This window comes from Pollicipes pollicipes, unplaced genomic scaffold (assembly GCF_011947565.3).
Source record: "Pollicipes pollicipes isolate AB1234 unplaced genomic scaffold, Ppol_2.1 Scaffold_6138;HRSCAF=7277_pilon_pilon_pilon, whole genome shotgun sequence".
NCBI lineage: Eukaryota > Metazoa > Arthropoda > Thecostraca > Pollicipedomorpha > Pollicipedidae > Pollicipes > Pollicipes pollicipes.
This window is the reverse complement of record NW_023596818.1, coordinates 14,870,346-14,892,190: the sequence shown is the minus strand read 5'-3', so window position 1 is coordinate 14,892,190 and position 21,845 is coordinate 14,870,346. Positions and strand designations below refer to the sequence as shown.

Here is a 21,845-nt window from a genome sequence, read left to right as displayed (position 1 = left end):
TCAGGCTTCTTGGTTCCCCTTCGGGCCCCTCTTACTTCGAGCCCACCACGTTCGCAGCTGCCTCGCGTATGGATCGAGGTACTGCGACTGCCAGAGGGTCTCGGTGTTGTGTTATCGGACGGTCGTATGATACCTCTACCCGATGTGAATTAATTCGTTTTTAATAGCACCTGCAACTTTGTTAGTCAGACGTGACGTCCTAAATGCACTGTCATGTTCTCAGTCGTCGGAGTCCTCGGAGGACGAGAGGAAAGAGTCGGAAGAGGCTGCGATGAAGCTTGCGCACGCCGCTTCGGGAAGCGGCGACGAGGCGGCGGCGAAGCGGCCGCATCGCGAGGCCAGCGAGTCGGGCGAGGTGTCTGACGACTCGGAGTCGGGCGGAGCCGGCGGCGCGGCCACCGGCGAGCGGCCGCCGCCGGAGGAGACCCGGGGCCGCGACGCTCGGGAGGAGCGGCGGCCGGCGGCCGACAGCCGTCAGGGGAGCCGGGCCGACCGTCGTCGCGCCGGGGCGCCGGACGAGGGCGGCGGGCGGCCGCGTGCGGAGCGGGTCGGCTCGCGCTACTGGCGGGATGAATCCCGCCGCCGCCGCCGCCGCCGCCGCGCCGACGCTCGCCGCCCGCGCGCGACGTGGCCAGCCCGAAACGGGCCAGGGGGGACGCCTCGCCGCCACCGCCGCCTCCGCCGCCGCCGCCGAAGCCGGAGGATCTGCTGGCGACGAGGACGGGCGGCGCGTACATCCCGCCGGCTAAGCTGCGGATGATGCAGGCGCAGATCACCGACAAGAGCAGGTGGGGGGACCATCGCCGGACTCGTTTTGCCGAGCACATGCGCGCGTCACTCTTGCTAATGTAACGTGGAGTTTTGCGCTCGTGGTTCGTGAGGCTCTTGTTTTTGTACTCTATGTGGAGTTAGATAATGTGGCGCTGGTTCTGTAGCACGTCAGCTAGGCTGCAAGACGTCATTCACGGATTCTGAGGAAAACTGTCAGTATCTTTAGTCTTACCCTATGCTGTAATATCTCCCTTTTCTGCGTCCACTTTACTGGAAGGCTTTAACCGTTGAAACGCTTTAACCTGCGAAGTCATAAAATTTGTGACATTCGCCAACGTTGACGTGGACGTTAGACCCTGGCCAATCAGAACAGCGTCTCAGACCCGGACACGTGTGTACCCGCTCCTTCTCCTGCAGCGCCGCGTTCCAGCGACTGGCCTGGGAGGCGCTCAAGAAGTCGCTGAACGGCCTCATCAACAAGGTGAACGTCTCCAACATCAGCATCATCGTGCGTGAGCTGTTCGCCGAGAACATCGTGCGTGGCCGCGGCCTGTTGTGCCGCTCCGTGCAGCAGGCGCAGACGGCCTCGCCCACCTTCACGCACGTGTACGCCGCCTTCGTGGCCATCATCAACTCCAAGGTGCACCTTCGGGGCTGCCGCTGTAGCAGCGATGAGGCAGACGGGCGCGGGTGCTGGGCGGAGAGGGAGTGAGTGGTGCTGGGTGGTGTGTTTGCGTCTGTTTCGCCTCACGTTTGCGATCAGGATATTTGACTGGAGTGTTCGTCCACTACCTTGGTGTCCGGTGTCATGGTGTCTCACTCAGCACAGTGGACAGAGGCTGCTTTGTCATAGCCAACTCGCTCACACCATGCTGTGAAAACCAGCCCGCATAGCGCCAAGGGACATGGCCACATGTCACCTCAAATCACCTGCGCACGACTACTGGTCGAACCAAACGCGTTATCCTCATCGAGCACGGTTGGACGCGGTCAGTCGCTTGTCCCGCTGGCGGGAGATGAGGAGCGTTGTCCGGCCGTGACGGGTCGGGTGGCGGTCGCCTGGTGCTGCGCCGCCGCCGGTCCCGGACCCGCTGACGTCCTGTGGCGCCTCAGTTCCCGCAGATCGGCGAGCTGCTCCTGCACCGGCTCATCCTGCAGTTCAAGCGCGGCTTCAAGCGCAACGACAAGACACTCTGCATGTCGGCCACCCGCTTCATCGCCCACCTTATCAACCAGCAAGTGGTGAGTGTCGCCCCTGGCGCGTGGACGACCGTTTGGCCCGCCGGGCGCAACATGACCTTGGCAGTCGGCGCGCCCTGAAGCTCCAGTGTTGGGACCGTCTCCCAAGGCGCGCATTGCGTTGGGAGGGGTTACGTGTTGCTTGTTTTCTGGTTGTCTGTTCCCGCGTTGTCTGTGCCATTGTTGCGCTGCAGCTTTGATATGAACGTGGTTTTGAAGCGGTCTACGCTGTGCTCGAATGTCCAGTTATCTGCGATGGCATGCTCGCTTGTTGTCGACTGGCGGACGTATACCCCTGTACTCAAACGCGGTCAACGATGGTGTCAACTCGTGACGAAATGCATCACTTGTTGATTAATTACCGCGCCCCAGATGAAGCATACCACCGACCGGTCCACACCGCTACGCTGATACATGATCGCGGGGGAAGGGCTCCAGTTGACACCCCTTCCTCTCCGGCCTGGCGCCTCCCCCGCTCTGGGAGCCTCCGCCGCTGACGTCTGCATGTCGTCAGGCGCACGAGGTGCTGTCACTAGAGATGCTGACGTTGATGCTGGAGACGCCGACGGACGACTCGGTAGAAGTGGCCATCTCCTTCCTGCAAGAGGTCGGCCAGAAGCTGACCGAGCTGTCGCCGCGCGGCATCAACGCCATCTTCGAGCGGCTGCGCCACATTCTGCACGAGGCGCAGCTCGACAAGCGCGTGCAGTACATGATCGAGGTGCTGTTCGCCGTGCGCAAGGACAACTTCAAGGCGCACCCGGGCTTGCTGGACGAGCTGGACCTGGTGGAGGAGGAGGACCAGTTCACGCATCTCGTGACGCTGGACGAGGTCACCAACGCCCAGGACATCCTCAGTGAGTGGCGTCTCACCGTCGGCAAGGTGCACCGCCGCCGCCGAGCGGCGAGTGCTGCCGGTGTCAGCTGAGCCTTGCCTCTGTCAGCGGCTGATGCCGAACAGTTTGTAGTTGTCTTTTGCTTGCCTGTCTGCACATCGTGACAGGCCATGAACTAAGCTGTCAAAATTCACACAGTGGTCAGGGAACAGGGTCGAATGCAAGGGAAGGGATGTGAAAGTACAGGTGAAAGTTACCGGATCAGGTTGGGAATGACGATGAAGGGTGTACAGAGGATACGCTTTTGGCTAGCTTGGTTTATCAGCTACAGCATTTAGCCAGTCCGTACAGAGGAAACTGTGTGTGGATCGAAATTTGTACTCTGTAATACGCTAGCTCGACTACACAAATTGTGAGGTGTGCAGTTATGTGGCATTGCTGCCAGTGCCCATGCGCCCCCTTTGGCTTCACCTTTGCACTCCCAACATAGCGAGGTGTATTCAATTTCGGTCACCTCCAATTCACAGTATCGATTAAGACCGCTGACGGGCTGTACACTCCCACGCACTCGGATACTAGACCTTGTGGTGTGAACAGCAGCTGCTCTGACCCACCGCAGCACGGAATAGCCACCGGCCGCCTCATCCCTGATGTTATCTCCCTCGCCATTGAACAGCCCGGCAGCTGACAGGGTCGCCGCTCTTCTCCACTCCCCCCCCTCCCCCCATCTCCCGGTGCATCATTAGCGCCCCCCCCCCCTCCCCGACGGCTGACCGGTGACGCCCCCCCCCCCCCCTGCAGACGTGTTCCAGTTGGACACAGAGTACGAGGCCAACGAGGAGAAGTACGCCACCATCAAAGCCCAGGTGCTTGGCGAGTCGGACGGCTCGGAGGATGGCAGCGGCTCGGACGACGAGGATGACGAGGACGCCGACAGCGATCAGGAGCAGGGTGAGAACTCCCACAGCTATCCTCATCCCATATTTCCCCCCTCCCCCCCCCCATTCGGTCGTGTGTGTCATTGGGACTTTACGACGCACTCAGCTGATGAGGCTATATGGCGTCACCTGCCTCTCACCCTGGCGGGAAGGGCGGGCACCGCGGGAATCGAACCCCGTACCTCTGGTTTCCCAGACGCGCGGTGGTGCCCCTACACTGCCCCCCCCCCCCCCCTTCTCCTGTTCGGTCAGTGATTTGTGTCGTTACTCAGGTTTCCGGGCACTGCGAATCGGATGTACTCGGAAGCGTTTCAATCCGCGGTGTATGTGCTCCAAACTTGAAATGGGGTTGGAAAACTTCTGTTACGTGAGAGCATGTTGCATTGGTATGTGGCCAACGAAGTCACCGGCCAATGGCGTGTCATGAACTTGCACGTGTGTATAAAACCATGCGCTGGCCCGCTAACATGTGGTATGCGTCTCATTGCACGTACGCGGGTTTCGGCTTTTGCACTTTGAAAGAAAGCGAGATCCCTTCAAATAGTACTCAACAGCTCTATAGCAAGCCACGCATGCCTTCCCTGCCCACCGCCGTAAGTTGCCGACGTCGTTCGCAGATGACACGGCGCCCATCATCGACAACACCGAGACGAACATGCTGGCGCTGCGCCGCACCATCTACCTCACCATTAAGTCCAGCCTGGACTTCGAGGAGACGGCGCACAAGCTGCTCAAGCTGAACCTGAAGCCGGGCCAGGAGGTGGAGCTGTGCCACATGGTGCTGGACTGCTGCGCGCAGGAGCGCACGTACGAGAAGTTCTTCGGCCTGCTGGCGCAGGTAGGGCTGCTGGAGGCGTGGGTGAGGTACGGGTGGGGGAGTGTCGCGATCGGAGACAGGTTAGTACTATACATAGGTCGGTAAGGAGACTGGTTAATCAGCGAATAGCGGTATAGCCAGGCGGGAGATGACGGCGTACTGGGAACGAGATGTAAGGAAGTGGTATTCAGTCGTTGGGAACAAAATGGGAGGAAGCGGTCTTGAATGCGGTATTAAGTGATTAGTTATTTGGGTTTACGGGCACCACGACAAGGTGCCCTTGGTATGAACATCCCCGGTGAAGATCAGTGTACATAATGTACCAGGATTGACATGAAGGCGGTGCTGCGCCTGTCCGGAGTTGTGACTGTTGTTTCAATCACCGTCTGCTGACGGCTCCGTGCGTGACTGGCGTTGCGTCATATTTCCATGGGGGGACCGGGGCAAGAAATGACGAATCCATCGCCCGGGGGGATGTTTCACTGGTCCTATCGGTCAACCAGTGCGATCGTGTGTAGCGTAAGTGGTGATAGTGGTGATGACAGCGGTGATTCGAAGCGTAATCGATCATCTTAAGCAAGGTAAACACCTAGAATGTTGTAAAGAAACGGTTGACAATTGGTTAATGCAGGCTCGCGCGGGGATATACAAAAGCGATATTTTGTGTCGAATTAGTTTACTAGAAATAGGCATGAAACCTTTTATTTGTAAAAGCTGCTTTGATAACCGTGGTTTCATCAACAGTCATTAGTTCCATTCAAATGCGCATGTTAGGACACAATTCAGTGACCATTGTCCAACTGTCAACCCAAGTAAACCTTAAGTATTTCAGACGCCGTCTCGTATATCTGCCATGATATCAGAACCTGTCTCGTCCCGTCGAACCCGATAACCGATGTAAGACTCGGTTTTACAAGGAACAGGGATCTTACACTAGACGTGGGACGCAAACTTCCGTAGGCGTGCTGACACCAGAAGCATTTTCTTTCAAGGATTAGCTCGCCTTTTAGTCTTAAGAATATTCCCCTGCCAGCTCGTGAAAGTCAGTATAAAATGTCACGGTCTACCGACGCCGAAGCTAGGTATTTAGTGTGAATCTCTTAAGTCCGTGATCGCCAGCGAAGCTAAATCTGCCTCCCTTGGCAGCGGTTCTGCAACATCAACCGCAAGTACCAGGACCCGTTCGAGCAGATCCTGCGGGACACGTACGACACGGTGCACCGACTCGAAGCCAGCAAGCTGCGGAACGTGGCCAAGCTGTTCGCACACCTGCTGTACACGGACGCCATCTCGTGGGGCGTGCTCTCCCACATCCGGCTCAACGAGGAGGAAACCACCAGCTCCAGCAGGATCTTCATCAAGATCTTGTTCCAGGAGCTCTCCGAGTACATGGGCCTCCCCAAGCTGAACGATCGTATCAAAGACGGGTAAGAATGGGCCTCCCTAAGCTGAACGATCGTATCAGGGACGGGTAAGAATGGGCCTCCCTAAGCTGAACGATCGTATCAAGGACGGCTAAGAATGGGCCTCCCTAAGCTGAACGATCGTATCAACGACGGGTAAGAATGCGGAATGGCTCTGGTCTGGACCGCTGATAATGATGATGGGTGAGGGATGACGATGGCTTCGTTAGTCTCATGGCAGTGGTGGATTATTGTGATTAATAGGGACGGAGGCTGGCCGAATGCATGCACAGTGGTGCGTCAATGTTGTGGGAACACGCACTTTGTGCCATAGGTATGTTTTTCACATGTGTCATAGGAAATGAGGCTGGTCGTACTTTTTTCTGTTTTCTTCGTGTGATTTTCGTTATCCGCATCAGGACGATGAACGAGAATGGGTGACAGTGAAGTGCATGGGATGCTCGCAGTAGCGATTGCGTAAGCACAGATATTGATCATCGTGGCTCATATGCCCACATTGTCCGCGCTTGTTCCAGGACTTTGGCCGATGCGTTCGAGGGCATCTTCCCCCGAGACGACCCCAAGAACACGCGCTTCTCCATCAACTTCTTCACGTCCATCGGTTTGGGCGGCCTAACGTGAGTCGGAGCTGGATGCGACACGGCGAGCCGGCCTGTCGGGTCGCTCATCCAGCCCAGTGATGTCGGTCGGCTTGGTATTCGATCGGCGCTAATGACTTTTGTTACTGGACATCACTGGTGGCGGCCGGCGGCGCATTCTGAATCGCCTGGATCTGGTACCACTGTGGTGGTATCGGTATTCGTCGAGCTGCCGTCGCTACACGAATAGCGGAGCATTTGAGTCGGCCTGAGAACTGTTCTTTCGCCGTGATCATACTGAAGCCAACGCTTGGAATGCTTGACAGAAGGGACCTAGTTAGTTGTGCCTCCACTTCATGCATCGCCTGGTGTGTATGTTTTATTTGCGGAAAACACAGTATGTCGTTCCTAATCGGCTCTAACTTCTGTCAAAACTATAGACTTTCGCAAATGCCGGTGTTGTGATATGCGTGTCAACGAAGTGCCGCCGCGCCTTATCAGTCGTCCCATTGGTCTGTCCGACTGACCCCGGCTGACCCGGCTGACCCTCGCTGACCCGCAGTGACGATTTGCGCGAGCACCTGAAGTCGCAGCCGAAGCCGACAGCGGTGGTGGCTCCGATCGTCAAGGACGGCAAGTCGTCCAGCGAGAGCAGCGAGAGCAGCAGCTCCAGCTCCTCCGACAGCAGCTCCAGCTCAGGTGGGTGCTGTCTAGGCGTAGGTCCGGCTCAGGTGAGCGCTGCAGCCGCCGTCAGCTGCGGGACGAGTGGAAGCACCGAGTCGGGGCCGTGAATCGTTGGCGAAGCCAGAGAAACAGTGCAGCGGTCAGCGAACCCAGGAGTTCTGCCTCCCCTTACCCCTCCTGTTCGCCCCAAGACTGGCTGGGAGACCTCTCTGACGGCGTTATCCATCAAGAGCACAGTGGCGCACTCCTGCTGCCAGGAGCTGCCCCTCCTCTTACCCTTCCTGTCCGCCCCAGAGGGTGGCTGGGAGACCTCTCTGACGGCGTTGTCCATCAAGAGCACAGTGGCGCACTCCTGCTGCCAGGAGCTGCCCCTCCTCTTACCCTTCCTGTCCGCCCCAGAGGGTGGCTGGGAGATCTCTCTGACGGCGGTGTCCGTCGAGAACACAGTGGCGCACTCCTGCTGCCAGGAGCTGCCCCTCCTCTTACCCTTCCTGTCCGCCCCAGAGGTGGGGAGACCTCTCTGACGGCGGTGTCCGTCGAGAACACAGTGGCACTCCTGCTGCCAGGAGCTGCCCCTCCTCTTACCCTTCCTGTCCGCCCCAGAGGGTGGCTGGGAGATCTCTCTGACGGCGGTGTCCGTCGAGAACACAGTGGCAGGCGCCCCGCCAGGCATGAGTCGGGCAGAGTTTCGGCGGGCAGTGGAGGCTCCAGAGACGGTGGCTCTTAGGCACGTGGGCACGCCGGCTCCGGCCTGTGTTCGCGCGGCTGCACGGACATAACCGACAAGGTCGTCGTCTAATGTGCACTCTGTTTCCGGCGTGGTCACCGTCCCACATGCTCGACGGTGTCCCTGTCCGACTTTTCTTTCGTCGCCATCGGCTCGTGCGCTTGAATCAACTCGCCATATTGGTGGCCGGGTCGTCGTTAGCCGCGTCTCACTAGGCTTATCTCGCCCCAATGTGTCCGACGCGAGCCGTGCCCGGTCTGTCTGGCTGGTCTCGAGTGTGGTATGGCGAACGTGGCTTGGTTTGTTGCGCCTGACGCGTGGTGACCCGTGTGTGACAAGACCTGCGTCTCACCCGGCGCCTGGCGTGACCTTCGTGTGATTTGGGTCTCACCCGGCGTCTGGCGTGACCTTCGTGTGACCTGCGTCTCACCCGGCGTCTGGTGTGACCTTGTGACCTGGGTTTCACCCGGCGTCTGGCGTGACCCTTGGGTGACCTACGTCGCACCCGACGTCTGGCGTGACCTGCGTGTGACCCGGCCGGCGCTCGCCGCAGACTCGTCCGAGAGCTCCGACAGCTCGGAGGAGGAGCGGCGCCGACGCAAGCGCAAGAAGAAGAAGGCCAAGTCCTCCGAGTCCGACAGGCGGAGGAAGCGACGCAAGACCAAGAGCCGCCGCGAGTCGTCCCCCGTCGCCTCCTCCTCGGCGCGGAGGCGGTAGTGTCGGCCTCGAGGGCGGTCTGTTCACAGTTGAGGGCGGTAGACACTTCAGGGGGGGGGGGGGGGGAGGAGGCTGTCGGGTTGGGCACTCCATGTCATCGCTTGGGACCAAGCCACAATTTCGCCGCATGCTGGTCCATAAGGTAGCGGGGTTGCACGTCGACTGCGTTGGTTCATGCCGGCGTCGCACATGGGACGATGATGTGCTGTTCATGCGAGACGAAGGCGGTTCAAGCACGGCTCATGTTGGCTTCTGGTGCGCTGCGAGTGGACGGTGTCGAAGGCTTGCCAGACAGACTGCTGGGAACGGCGATGCCTCCCCCTTATGAAGGTGACATCGGAGAAGTTAACGGTGGGCTGTTTCGTCGGCTCTAAGGACGCTCATGCTTGAAATCGTTATGCATTGTTCATCACTAAAAGCTTCATCCAATAAAGCAGCAGATGTCATAGTTGTATTTTCTATTATTATGATATATTGACACCAGGCGTGTGACTGTTCGCGATCCCGTCAACAGCGAACATGTGACGTCATGAGGCCGGACGAGTCCCTTCGTTCTGTCTGCGTCGAGCTGGCGAAGGCCGCAGAGGTGGCCGTTGAGTGACGCCTGATCTTATTGCTAGCAGATTCGTATGCAGCGGCAAGAACAGTCCCAAGTCGTGTTTCCAATGGTACCCAGTCTTTACTGCGTCTGTGGTCAAATGAGATTTATTGTATTAGAGTGATAAGCATCATTTCCGACCTCGGTCAACCAGTCAATGTTGAGCCTGGAGACCACATCAAATGTGTGCAGAAATGACTGCGATGCGGGGTCGGGACTGCGGCGTCTCAGGAGCGGCGTGGCCGCTGATCTTGGCCAGCCCGCTGTTGACTCGGGATCTCATTGGCTGTCGATTGCCGCCGGTGTGTAAATCACGTCCATGCCAACAGTTCCGGAGCTCGTAAGAGCGTTCCAGGTCTCCGGGGCCGCGCTTGTCAGATCATTTGTCAGCTGGCCGGCTTGGACGGCGTAGAAGACGCGAGGGAAGGCTCGTGTCTGCGCGGGATGTGCTTTAGGCAGGCTACAACAGCAGCTGATGCCACCGTTGCGATGCCACGTTTACCTGCCGTTTGATTTATCCTCTCATCGGCATCGCAAGAGGCGAGAATCAAACGCCGTAGGCACCGCGGATCAGGACCAACGAATCCTTCACTCGGAACGTCCACGACCCAAGTCTGCCCTCTGGTGTCCACCAATCCGTTTTATAGCTGATGCCAGGAGCGTTCCTGGGCCCAGGCGTCACACCTGGACAAGGGCGGGACGCCACCTGCCACCAGCGGTCACACCTGGACACGGGCGGGACGCCACCTGCCACTAGTCAACACACCTGGATGCGTTCTGCGACAGTGCCAGTCGTCACCTTCCCATCACGCATCATCACGCCACCACGTGACCCGAGGCTGATGGCCTGCCCCGTCCTGTACTCGCTGTGACAGTGTCGCCTCGAGCCCCAGGGGTCACGTAGGGTGGGCATGGAACACGCTTGCTCTGGCTTCTGCCTGCAGCGCCGTCTGCCACGAAGTTTTCTAATCTGGAAGGGCCCGGAACAGCGACTGGCGGCGTGAAGGCAGCAGTATTTGTCTGATACTTTTTTGTTGATGATGCTGTTGCTGCAGGTTCTGTCCTACACCCTAACAGTCTTGTACGAACCATCACATGGTCCGCACCTGCTTGGCATGGACCATGGGCCACCTGCGATTATGACCTCAAACACCAAACATACGCTTATGTCTGCCATGGTCCATAGACACGACGCCCCTTCACTGTGCAGTCCGCCCTGTGTTCGAAGCCTCCCCGTGGTTTGAAGCTGCAGGCTCGTGTCGTGACACGGTCAATGGGACCGCCCTGACCCATCGACCTGCAGACGGTCGTGGGGGAACCAGTACCAGAACGCATTAAGTCTATTCCGTGCAGCTGTGCTGCAAAATGCAACCGCATTGATCGCGCAAACCCAGGGTCGCACTCAGGCACAAATTACGGTGTGGTTAAGCGTGCATGATAGGCCCATTAAGCTCCCAGTCTCCAGAAACCCATTGAAATCAAGAAAAAAACGTTCAAACCATTTGATTGTGTTGCCTAAGCTACACTTCTCAATTTCGGGTCTATTTAGTTGAAACACTACAAATAGGCGAATTATGCCAATAGGAGAAAATGATACCAATCGTTGGAGCTCCAACAAGCCACTGTTTGGCATACTTCTTCGTGATTTTAACATTGCGCAGCTATGTCTACATCTGCCTTCATACTTAGTCAACGTCATGTCACGATCGCCCGAACCAGCAATTCGGTAACAAACTGAAATCATTTGTGCGTCACCTTCAAGCGAAATGCGTCGGAAACGCCGTATCCTCTTTCTTACGTGCCCCATGCGCCGAGGCTTTGGCCCGCATTTCTCACGCCCGATCCTGCCTTTTCCACTAAACGTCGCTCGTCTCAGCGCCGACAGGTTGAACGCGACGTCCTGCGCACAACTTAAACCCGTGGCTTGCGCCGAGCGTCTGGCGCCCGAGGCCTCCACCCGCCACCCCCGCCCGGCCACGGCCAGTCTCGTGTTTCCTTGTGACGGCGCGTGGAGCTGGTGCCACTTGACGCTCTGGTCTGAGCCGGCGTCCGGCGACTAATTTTATCCCGCTGCAGGGGCGGATCCAGCCGTCAAAAACGCGGCCGCCGGGGTCCACGGAAACTGCGCGCATGCGTACGACTTTCAGAACTGGGAATTGATCCAGGTTAACGAGCTTGCTTTCTCGGTGATTCCTCCCGAACAAAACTGCCCCGTCAGCGACACACGGTCCCCGAGCCCTCCGTCTTCGCCGCCCTGGCGTCGCCCCTTGTTGGCGACCGAGGCGCGTGCCATTGTGCCGGGGGCGCCGTCCTGGGCCGGGGTCCGCTGGCGGCGACCCGCACCCGTGCAGGTGGCGCGTGAGTTGCCGCCTCACTGCTGGCGGCGGCCGGGGCCTGGTTGCGTGGCGAGGAGCTTGTCCGCGAAACGGTGAGTAGGTAACAGCTGTCGCCTCGATAGACGTCTCGTTGTTTGTTGGGTCCGCCGGGGGACTGTTCTGATGACGGACCAGTTCGTGAAATTACTAGTGCCCCAAACGTGGTGGGCGCCGCAGAAAACCGTGTCATGAGTGCTTGCAGGGGAGAAACTTAAAGTAACTATTTCAACAAGAGCGTAGTCGACAGGTTTGAAAATATCAAGTAATGGGGGGTTAGTACATCGTGCTTTTGTCGGTAAGTAAAGGGCTGCGATCGCTGTTACACCACGTAGTTTGATCGGTTAAAAAGCATTCGCTCGTAACCGTACATATTAGATGAGTCAACTTTCTTTACTACGGCAAACCTTGTTTAACAAGTTTTTCACAACGGCTCAAAAAATACGTTATAGAAACGCAACTGCTTGGCGCTGGAACCATGGCTTAGAGGGATGAGTACCTTAGCTTTCTGAAAAACTACCATTGGCCCTGTGGGTGTTGCTTGAAAAAGATAACCAAAAATGGCTATCGTGCCCCTTCCCTCAGTCTGTGAACACGCGATTGGTGCTCACCCGAGAGTGAGGCGGGCTCTGACGCGTTGTTCGCCGAAGCTGCCAATCAGACAGGCAGGTACACATCCCATCTGACGCTGGGACCACGAGTGTTTGGCAGTGCACCAGGTACGACACTACGATATTGGTGAAGTTAGTAGTCACCACGTCCGTATCATCACGTGACCGACCGTGTCTCACGTGCCGTCTGGTTCCAGGCCAGAGCCGCGGCCCGAGGCGCAGCTCCCGACACGGTCCAAAGCGCACCGGCTTGCCTTCAGCCTGACTCTCAGCCCGCAGCGCAGCGGCTGCCGCCCACCCGCGGCCCCTCGCCGCGACCTGACAGTGGCGCCGGCACGGCCGTTGGAGCGCGTCTGCAGCACGCCCTCTGGCGGTGATGTCGTCCACGTGCGCCCGTTGCGGCGGCCCAGCCCAGCTGCGCTGCGCCGCCTGCTCGGTGCCCTACTACTGCACCCGACAGTGCCAGAGGGCTGACTGGCAACACCACCGCGCCGCGTGTCAGGCGCTGACGGTGCGTGAGGCGCCCGGCGTCGGTCGCTTCACGGTGGCAGCGCGCAACCTCGCTGCCGGCCAGCTGCTGCTGAACGAGGCGCCTCTGGCCTCGGGTCCGCAGCTCGAGGCGGAGCCGCAGTGCCTCAGCTGCGGCCGGCTGCTGGAGGCGCGCGCCGCCGCCTGCGCGCGCTGCCGCTGGCCAATGTGCGGCGAGAGCTGCGCCGCCAGCGCCGCGCACGCCGCCGAGTGCGCTGTGCTGGCGCGCGACGCCGGCGACCGACCGAAAGCCGGATCGAAGCCGTCGGCGCGCTACGACTGCATCCTGCCGCTGCGGCTGCTGCTCCTGCGCGACCAGCCGCGCATCTGGGATAAGCTGACGCGGCTAGAGACGCATGTGGAGCAGCGGCGCGACACTGCGATCTACCGCGACAACCAGTGCCACGTGGTGGACTACCTGCGCCAGCGGTGCGCCGTCGACGCCGACGAGGAGCTGCTGCACAGGCTCTGCGGCGTGCTCGACGTCAACGCCTTTTCGCTGCGGCCGAAGCCTGGCTTCGGACGGCGCCGCGGCCTGTTCGCACGCACCTCGCTGCTAAACCACTCATGCGTCTCCAACACACAGCTGAGCCTGGACGGCGAGGTGATGCAGGTGCGCGCTTCATTGCCGATCCTGAGCGGCAACGAGGTCACGGCCCGCCTACATCAGCGCATACGACCCGACCGCACGCCGCCATGACTTCCTCCGGAACGGCAAGTACTTCCAGTGCGGGTGCGAGCGCTGCCGCGACCCCAGCGAGCTGGAGACCCACTTCGGCAGCCACCGCTGCGGCAGCTGCCGCGAGCTGGTGATGTCCACGGACCCGCTGTCGCCGGACGCCGTCTGGCGCTGCTCCGGCTGCGGCCGCGAGCAGCCCGCCTCCGAGGTGCGCCAGCTGAACGCGCGCCTGCAGGCCGAGCGCCAGGGCCTGGCCGAGGGCAGCGTGCAGGATCTCGAAGATTTCATAGGGCGTCACGGCGAGTTCCCACTCCACCCCGGCAACTACCACGTCGTGGCAGTCAAGCAGATGCTCGCGCAGATGTACGGCAACGCGCCCGGTCACCAGCTGGAGCAGCTTTCGAACGGCCGGCTCGTCGCCAAGGAGAAGTTCTGCCGCCAGATGATCGCGCTGACGGTGGTCTTCGAGCCGGGCTTGTCGCGAATGCGCGGCCTCCTCCTGCTGCAGCTGCACCACGCCGTGGTGACGCTCGCGCAGCGCCGGTTCGCGGAGAGCAAGATATCACCTACCCGGCTGCTCGAGAGTCTCGAGGAGGGCGGCCGCTTCGTGGCGGAGGCGATCAGCCTGCTGCGCCACGAGCCCGCGTCGACGCCTGAGGGTGGAGCCATGATGCAGATGGCGCGCGACACGCTGCAGGGCTGCTTCGAGATGGCAGAACTGGTGCGCAGCTCCATCGGAAACTTTACGGCGGCGGAGTGAGGGGAGGACACTGCGGCAATGGCGGCATCAGCAGGACATGCGACGGCCGCTAGGCATAACGGGCAATCAATGCGCTAGCCCCCATCCTGATGCATGGTATCACTGGCGATCGTGATTGGTGCGCATGCACAGCCCTGGCCTGACTACCTTTGGTAACTTTTACGCAGATCACCGGTTCGGCGCATGCTCGTTTAATAAAGTTCTTGATGCGTCGACTAAGCGTATGCCATTGATGGGGATGAAACTACAACATGCGGTGGCATGTATGTCACTGATGGATTGCATGGCGGAGTCTTGGTTCAGAGGTGCGGTTTAACCCGCTCAATAAACGTGTCCTTTTGCTGCGAGGAGTTTTCTGGTTTGCGAGAGTAAGTTATACAGTTTTCTTAGATGTCAGAGGGCTCACAGCACTATCCGTTGCTAAGGTTGATATTGCTGAGGTTGTTTGTCCACATTCCTGGGCCATAGTCCACAGTACTGTAAATAATGGCATTGAATGCAGAACGAATGACGTTCTGATGATTGTTTCTTTGAATTCCTAACAACTGAACCAACCATACGAGGGCATCAATCTCCTTTTTAGGTGTAAACATTTGCCCGGATTTATTTAAGCGTGCTGGATAGATTCATACCTTCACCAATGCAATATCTGAGGTGACTTATTAAACACGCTAAATCACTCTTCCTTTTTTCATAAAATGGCATCAAAATATTTCACGACTATTGTATGCTGAAAATAGATGCTTGAAATAACCGTTTTGGTCTCTAACATCGGTACGGATAAATCCCAGGACCCAATGTCAGTCCGGATTTGCGGGTGACCTAACGTGATCCCATTCATCCTGACGTTACTGCGGTCGAAGTCTCGCATTTAGTGCCTTTGTGCTTTTACTGCACAGACAGCAATCCCAAGGATATAGGCAAGGTTGATGAAGGCTGTGAAGCTGAAAATGAGAATGACCGAAGAAAAAAAAGTTAAGAATCAAAAGGTAGAAAAAGTGTTTTCTCAAATGACCCTGGGAAAATGACGGCAGTTGACCTCCTCCCCCTCCCCCCAACAGCTGATCAAGTGTCAACAAAGCCGAACGGCCAAAACAAAGGCCGCGCGTCAACGCGGCAGAAACCGCCGGCTGTAGCTGGGATCTGCTGGAGGCGGCAGTGCGTACTTGGCAACGGGAGGGGTGGGTGCTGTGAGCGTGTCTAGCGGTGGGTGAGTACATATGTTTTTCTCTTGTACTTACAGCGGAGAGGGGCTGAGGGTTGAAGTGCCCTATTCAGAGTTAAAAGGTTTGCTGGATAGGTGTCCTATGCATTTGCTTTGCCGACCGTGCAGGTGTCTACACAAAAAGCCGTTCTGCGTGCCGAGGTAGCCTAGCATTATTTTTGGCGGGTCAGTTCTTAGCCAGCATGAAGAGGTCCACATGAATCAGAATGTGTCCATTACACGTGTAGTTTGGTCATGAACCATTGACATTTGACATTGACCATGTCAAGAGTCCTGATGCCTGTTGCTTTCACTCAGACGGTGTGTTTTTATTTACCTTCATGGCACATTCTAGATAAGCTTCACATGTATGAAATTGGTGTCTGGAAAAGCAGAATTAACTGTGACTACCTGATTGTACCATTCAAGTATGATGTGTACCTAGATGCAAAAATACCTTTTCTTCTTCTATTTGGTATATTTTTTCTGTACCATTCAAGTATGATGTGTAGCTAGATGCGAAGATGCCTTTTGTTCTTCTATTTGGTATGTTTTGTTCCGATTTTGGGTATTTTAATTGGGCATGCTCATGTTTGAAATGTTAGGTTCATGGATAATATCCCTCAAGAGTAAGATTAGTTATTTTACTGCTACTTGCCCCCTGGGAGAACACACCTAAATGTGCCACATGTGACATAAATACCAATTTTATGACATAGCATTAGCATCAGTGCATATAATGATGCATAGAACATAAGAGGCACTAGGTGAAGTTAACACTCACTCAAACCTTTCAGCATGCTGCAACATCAGTGATAAAATATGACCATATCTTGGTTGAAGTAAGGCCAAGAGCACCTATTATCTGCTAGCCTTGTCCTAAAATTACTCCACTGAGCATGTTTTCTTGAAAGAAACCTGAGTGGAATCAATGAATAAATAAAACATCCAGTCTTAATATTGATCTATTTTTTATCACACTGCTTTCAGACAAGATGAAGACACCATATCTCATTCTATGCATATTTTTTCTTTGCTTGTCATTTTCTCTTGCCTTGAAAGATGAGGGTGAAGAAGATGTGAAGGCTGGCTCCACAAGACATCCTGTTATTCTTGGTAGAATATGAGTGTGTGACCAAAAACTCATTAATTTGCATGTTATATCACTGCTGCCCATGACAGTTAATGCAGTGAAATATGCTCTCCACATGTGTTTCAGTAATTTTATGTTGACTTGTTTTATGTAGCTTTTATGTGATAATGCCTTCTCTATGTATCTGTTCTACTCCATAGTTTTGTTTGGTATATAACCTGATGGCTGTGATAAGATGGGTAACTGCAGAGAGAAACTATCCAACCCTTAGCTTTCTGTGCCTAGCCCTAGTGATATGTTCTGTTCTATGCTGAGCAGCCTTTTTAGGGATTATCAAATCAAACCCTCTGATATCCTATTGTTTCAGTTCCTGGTGATGGAGGCTCAAAGCTTATGGCCAAGCTTAACAAGTCAGCAGGACCCCACTACTGGTGCTATCAACACACCTCATCATACTACCTTCTGTGGCTTAATCTGGATGTGCTTGTCAGCAAGTTTATGGATTGCTTTGTAAGTAAATATTAACATGATATGGCCCTGAAACATTTGTTGGAACTGGGTGCAACTATTACAGGCTATCTGTTAAGATGCAGTATTACTTGTGGTACTAATCAGTGGCTCATGTGACATCTGTTTGGTGTGATGCCATTTTTCTATCATGTGCTGGTATTAGTTTAACCTCAGATAATCTTTCTGCAAATTCCCTGGTGTTATTTACTGGAAATTGCCACCTACATCTTGCAGTCATGTGGCAGCTGTGCCTCCACCAGTGGTTGAAAAATTAGGTGCTGGCCTAGGATCCTCTCAAAAGAAGTTCTACCAGATGTATTTCTATATATTGTACATGCATCACTGTATGGACTATGTCCTTCTCTAACCAATGATGGACAGTTCAAATGCCTTCTCCCTTCCGCCACCCCCCACCCCCACCGCCACCCCGCTCTGCACAATGCGTATGTCTTCCTTCATGTGCAGTCTCAGCAACGTCACCATTTGCGTGCTCAGATCGACAACATGCGCCTCCACTACAACCATACGGACCGGCGGACGTACAACACCCCAGGCGTGGATATAATGGTACCTGACTTTGGCACGACCAAAGCCATCGAGAACCTCAGCGACTGGAACTACTGGTTCGGCGGCTACACCAAGTACTTCTTCAACCTGGTTGACCTGCTAGTCAAGAATCTGAACTATACGCGGGGCCAGGACCTGTTCGGCGCCCCCTACGACTTCCGGAAGGCTCCGAGTGAGTGGGCGGGGAGAGGTGGACTGGGGGAGGCCCAAAGCCTGAGCATGCTGGGAGTGGCTCGGCACCGATGTCGGTGGGTGGGGGCGTTTACAAAAGTGTCCCTGTAAATCAGAAATATTTGATCGCACTTTGGTCAATTCAAAAGAGTTCTCAGTAACGCGAATGGAAGCTGGACGCGGTGTAATCTTGCTGCTGTCTCTCAAACATTCGCCCCGCGGCACTTGGGTTACCTCTTCCCTTACCCTCCTTTCTGACCCCTCCCCTCCCGGGCGGCGCTCCTGTGGCATGACGTCAGCACCATGTGACACGTCTGGACCGTGTTGCGCAAATCCTTGCTTATGTAACGGGCCGGGTGGCGCACGAGGCTCGGCCACTTGTCGCCGCCGTGGCTCGGCCGGCGGCGCAGTGTAGCTTCCGGTTCGTAGCAGTGTAGGTTCGTCCGTCTACCGACCATCGCCTCATATGATGTGCCAGCGCGGTTGCATGCGTCGACTCGGAACAGATGAACTGGCGGTCCTGAAGGTCGCGGGGTCTGCCCGTTCTGGTCAGCGGACCAAGCGTCGCTTATGTTTACAACGTGCGCAGGGGGCGTGCGCGCCTCACATTCTCGGGCCCGCGTATGGATGTTGGAGATGGTGTAAACACGCCGTAACGTCATGTGACGGTTATCTTCCCCATGAAGATACGGCACGTTTGGAAAGGCGTCTCCTTTAGGCCGACGACCACTTAATATGCTCCAATGAGCAAGCGCAATGCTGTACCCCAAATAGTAAAATCGGTAAGTACTGATTACAGGATCGCCACCAGAACTGTCTCTCACGAATCCTTGTCTTGGTGTCCTGTGTCAGCATCAAGATGGGGGGCGACCCCGTGCCACTCGACATGCCGTCCAGATGTGTCAGTGTCTAGTGTCCCTGGATGGGTGTCTCAGGGGGAGGGGCACCCGCGGTGCCACGCCCCCGGCTCCAGCCAATGGCGCCCTGCCGGCAGTCACGCCACCCGGCCTCGTCTGGGCCGCCAGCGGGATGTCAGCCGCTGTTTGCGACCGATGCGGTGACGTCACGAGTGCTAAATGTGACGGCGGCAGGTTGTTTGTATGGAGACTTGTTGGCCATCAAGAAACACATAGGCGCCGCTTCGGGAAGCCGGCTTTAGAGTACGAAAATATGCTGGATTTGGAATGTATAGTCCGGAGAAAGTCTGGAGAGGGTGAGGTGTGAGTGAGGCGGCGGGGACGCTGAATAGTCTGGAGATAATTAACTACACGTACATTTATCCTGGCTGTTAGTATGACGAATATTGGCACTTCCGGTGCAAACCGTAATGCTCCATCGCGACGATATCTGCTTTCTCAAAAGATCTCGTGCAGTGAATTCTGCGCCGATGTTGCGTTCCTTTGAGATAAGATGTAGACCACAATGTGTTTCTAAATTGCCCTGAAAGTTTTCTCTATTATTGCACCAGCTAGTTGCATACGAGGGTAGGAAGACGTTAGTTGTATTTAACATGTACGGTTGACAGGGCCTAGCGTTAGGAGCGTATAGGCTTCCGCCCCGTTGCCAAACTACTTTCTCTTAACGCCCAAAACCCGAACGGTGCGTGTGATGATCAGAGATGAGTTTAATGTATTTGGATCAAGGCCTCGGGATGTCTTGGGCTCAGTAAGTAACTACGGATTCCACCAGTCGCTATCTGAGATGTTCATGTTTCATGTGATCGGGGTATCAAGATATTCTGAGCCCGATTGGCGCTGTGCGGACCGAATTGCGCACTGACGTGGGCGCGCGCGCGTGACGGCAGCTGAGTCATCTCTCGAGTGGCGGCGTCACATTTCGCCGTGTCGTGGCGGTTGTCGCCGCGAGATCTCCCTTCCGGGCGAAACCGCTCCACGGGATAGTGGATACCCATCGGTGCTCCGTGAATCTGTCAGCGGGTGGTAAATCGGGCTGCTGCCCGGCTGCCGTGAGATTGGCTGGCTCTGGCAAACTGAGAAATTGGGGGATGTATAGGCTGCCTGCGGGGATGTTATTCTTGTTTAGGATGAGCTGCTGGTATTGACAGGCCAGCAAACGTGTATATTGATTGAATGCACTCACCCATGGTTGAGCTTAGTGGCGTTGCTCCACAGCCTGCGTTCGTGTTATTTTTGGAGTGAACACATTTAGTTGGGGCATTCCTGCTTTATGCTCTCGCATGGTTGGCATGGATTGACAAAATGCGTGATGAACACCTGAAGTCTAGATTGTTTGCGTGCACCTGCTTAACCCTTACCGGCTAGCTCCTCAACTGTCAAGGCGACTAGCGCAACCCGATCGACTTTTGACCAGGAGGCATGGCGAAATTTTTACTTAAGGTGGCAAATTGTTCTTATATTTTGTACAAAAATGAACCAATGTTGCGAATTCTTTCACACGAAATCATGTGTCAACCGCCTCACACGATCATTTTTCCGCAATCACCTACACACCCGCACAAAACCTTCACCTCACTCCACTTCAACGTCACTTCACCTTTCACCTTCACTTCATCTTCACTTCACTTCACTTCACCTCACCTCACTCACTCACCTCACCTCACCTCAGCCTCACCTCACCAGCCTCACCTCACCTCACCTCACCTCACCTCACCTCACACTCACCTCACCTCACCTCACCAGCCTCACCTCACCTCACCTCACCTCACCTCACCTGGCCTCCGTCTCTCACCACCCGCAGACGAGATGGACGTCTTCTTCTCGAACTTGACGCGGCTGCGGAGCAGGCGTACTACGCCAACAACAACACGCGCGTGGTGCTGGTGTCGCACAGCTACGGCTGCGTGCTCACCCTGCACTGGCTGCACCGGCGGACGGAAGCCTGGAAGGCCAAGTTCATCGAGCACTTCGTGTCGCTGGCCGGGCCGTACGCCGGCACGGCGCTCTCGTACGAGGGTGTACGCCGCAGGTACGCTGGAGAGGGGGGGGGGGGGGGAGCGCGGTCGCGACAAGGAGCTGTGCTGTGAGCGCGAGGAAGCTCGAGTCTAGGGGAGTTCAGGTCTAGGCCATCACGCGTACGTCAGGGAATGCTCTCTTATGACGTTTTATGGCCTATGACCGGCGGAGCATTGTGGACGCTCCATTTTGGTTTTTTGAATCGTGCCATGTGTCCAACCGTATCGTATTTACTTAAAACGGTATATGCGTGGTGAATTGCCTAAAGTGCCCGAAAGAGTCATTGTGCGTTCGAAACTGTGCGTCACGTTTTTCTGGCAATGTGTGCAATGGTAGAGCCCTACGCAATCCAGACATTTGTGCTTCTTCGGTCCTCCTGTGCCCTCTTGAAGTTGCACATGCCAGACCGTAAATGCAGCTTGTATTTACGAAAGGCACCTCGGTCACCGGTGTGTCCTAAAGCTCCACTCGTCGCAACACGAAATGCGTGAAGAAAAAAAAACAGAACGGGCTCAGGGGTCTTCCCAAGCATTGATATTTTTTTAAAAAATTTTGTCCGCGACCTCACTGGACCATTTGTGTAAAGGATCACATCGTGTCGCTACGTGGAAGACGCCGCTTATCATTTTTGCTACGTTCGCAACGCGGGAACGACCGCCTACGAAGCGTGTTGACGTTAGCGATAGCCAAGGCTGACGATCCACGAGATAACCCCAGAGCTGTTATCTGCTCCGCGCGACGCAGCGGGCGGTTACGGGCAGATCTCGGTGGACCCTGCCTTGGGACCCGCGCGGGGAGTCCCCCGGTACATGTGAACAGCAGGGGAGCGGGTGGGGTAGGGTTTTTTCTGTGTAAGTGGACCCTGCCGTCGGACCCGTGCGTGGAGTCATCTGATAGACGTGAACAGCAGGGGTCAGGGACTCGCCTACGTGGTGTTATGGTCGACGAACCGACATCCGGTTTGTTGGAAGGAGATCCGGTGCTCGCCGCCCGTGGTGCTCGCGGCGCGTTCCAAGCGTGTCTGGGTGGGACGGTCTGTCCATCGGCTCTGTCCAACGGGGGAGGGATGACCCGACCCACTGTCTCAC

At 56.2% G+C, this 21,845-nt stretch overlaps 3 protein-coding genes across 3 annotated transcripts in view; all 3 read left to right on the top strand.

Annotated features, from left to right (window-relative positions):
- Positions 1–603: 603 nt before the first annotated feature.
- On the top strand, positions 604–8,794 carry LOC119105347 (pre-mRNA-splicing factor CWC22 homolog; the record flags this gene model as incomplete). Its single annotated transcript, XM_037228815.1, has 10 exons — positions 604–788; positions 1,189–1,411; positions 1,885–2,013; positions 2,525–2,867; positions 3,648–3,797; positions 4,402–4,622; positions 5,748–6,028; positions 6,541–6,642; positions 7,166–7,302; positions 8,568–8,794. Coding segments are annotated over 10 exons (1,935 nt in total), but the record flags the coding sequence as incomplete, so codon positions are not given.
- Positions 8,795–13,006: 4,212 nt separating this feature from the next.
- On the top strand, positions 13,007–14,279 carry LOC119105345 (uncharacterized). The gene is made up of 4 exons (XM_037228814.1): positions 13,007–13,013; positions 13,092–13,453; positions 13,560–13,784; positions 14,028–14,279. The coding sequence occupies exons 1-4, from the start codon at positions 13,007–13,009 to the stop codon at positions 14,277–14,279; spliced, it is 846 nt and encodes a 281-aa protein (XP_037084709.1).
- A 1,158-nt stretch (positions 14,280–15,437) lies between these two features.
- Positions 15,438–21,845, top strand: part of LOC119105344 (phospholipase A2 group XV-like) — a 7,603-nt gene continuing 1,195 nt past the window's right edge. Inside the window, exons 1-5 of the mRNA XM_037228813.1 lie at positions 15,438–15,489; positions 16,474–16,599; positions 16,944–17,086; positions 17,582–17,829; positions 20,543–20,770. Coding sequence (XP_037084708.1) covers positions 16,479–16,599; positions 16,944–17,086; positions 17,582–17,829; positions 20,543–20,770 — 740 coding nt within the window. The 5' untranslated portion in view covers positions 15,438–15,489; positions 16,474–16,478. The remainder of the gene's footprint in view (positions 15,490–16,473; positions 16,600–16,943; positions 17,087–17,581; positions 17,830–20,542; positions 20,771–21,845) is intronic.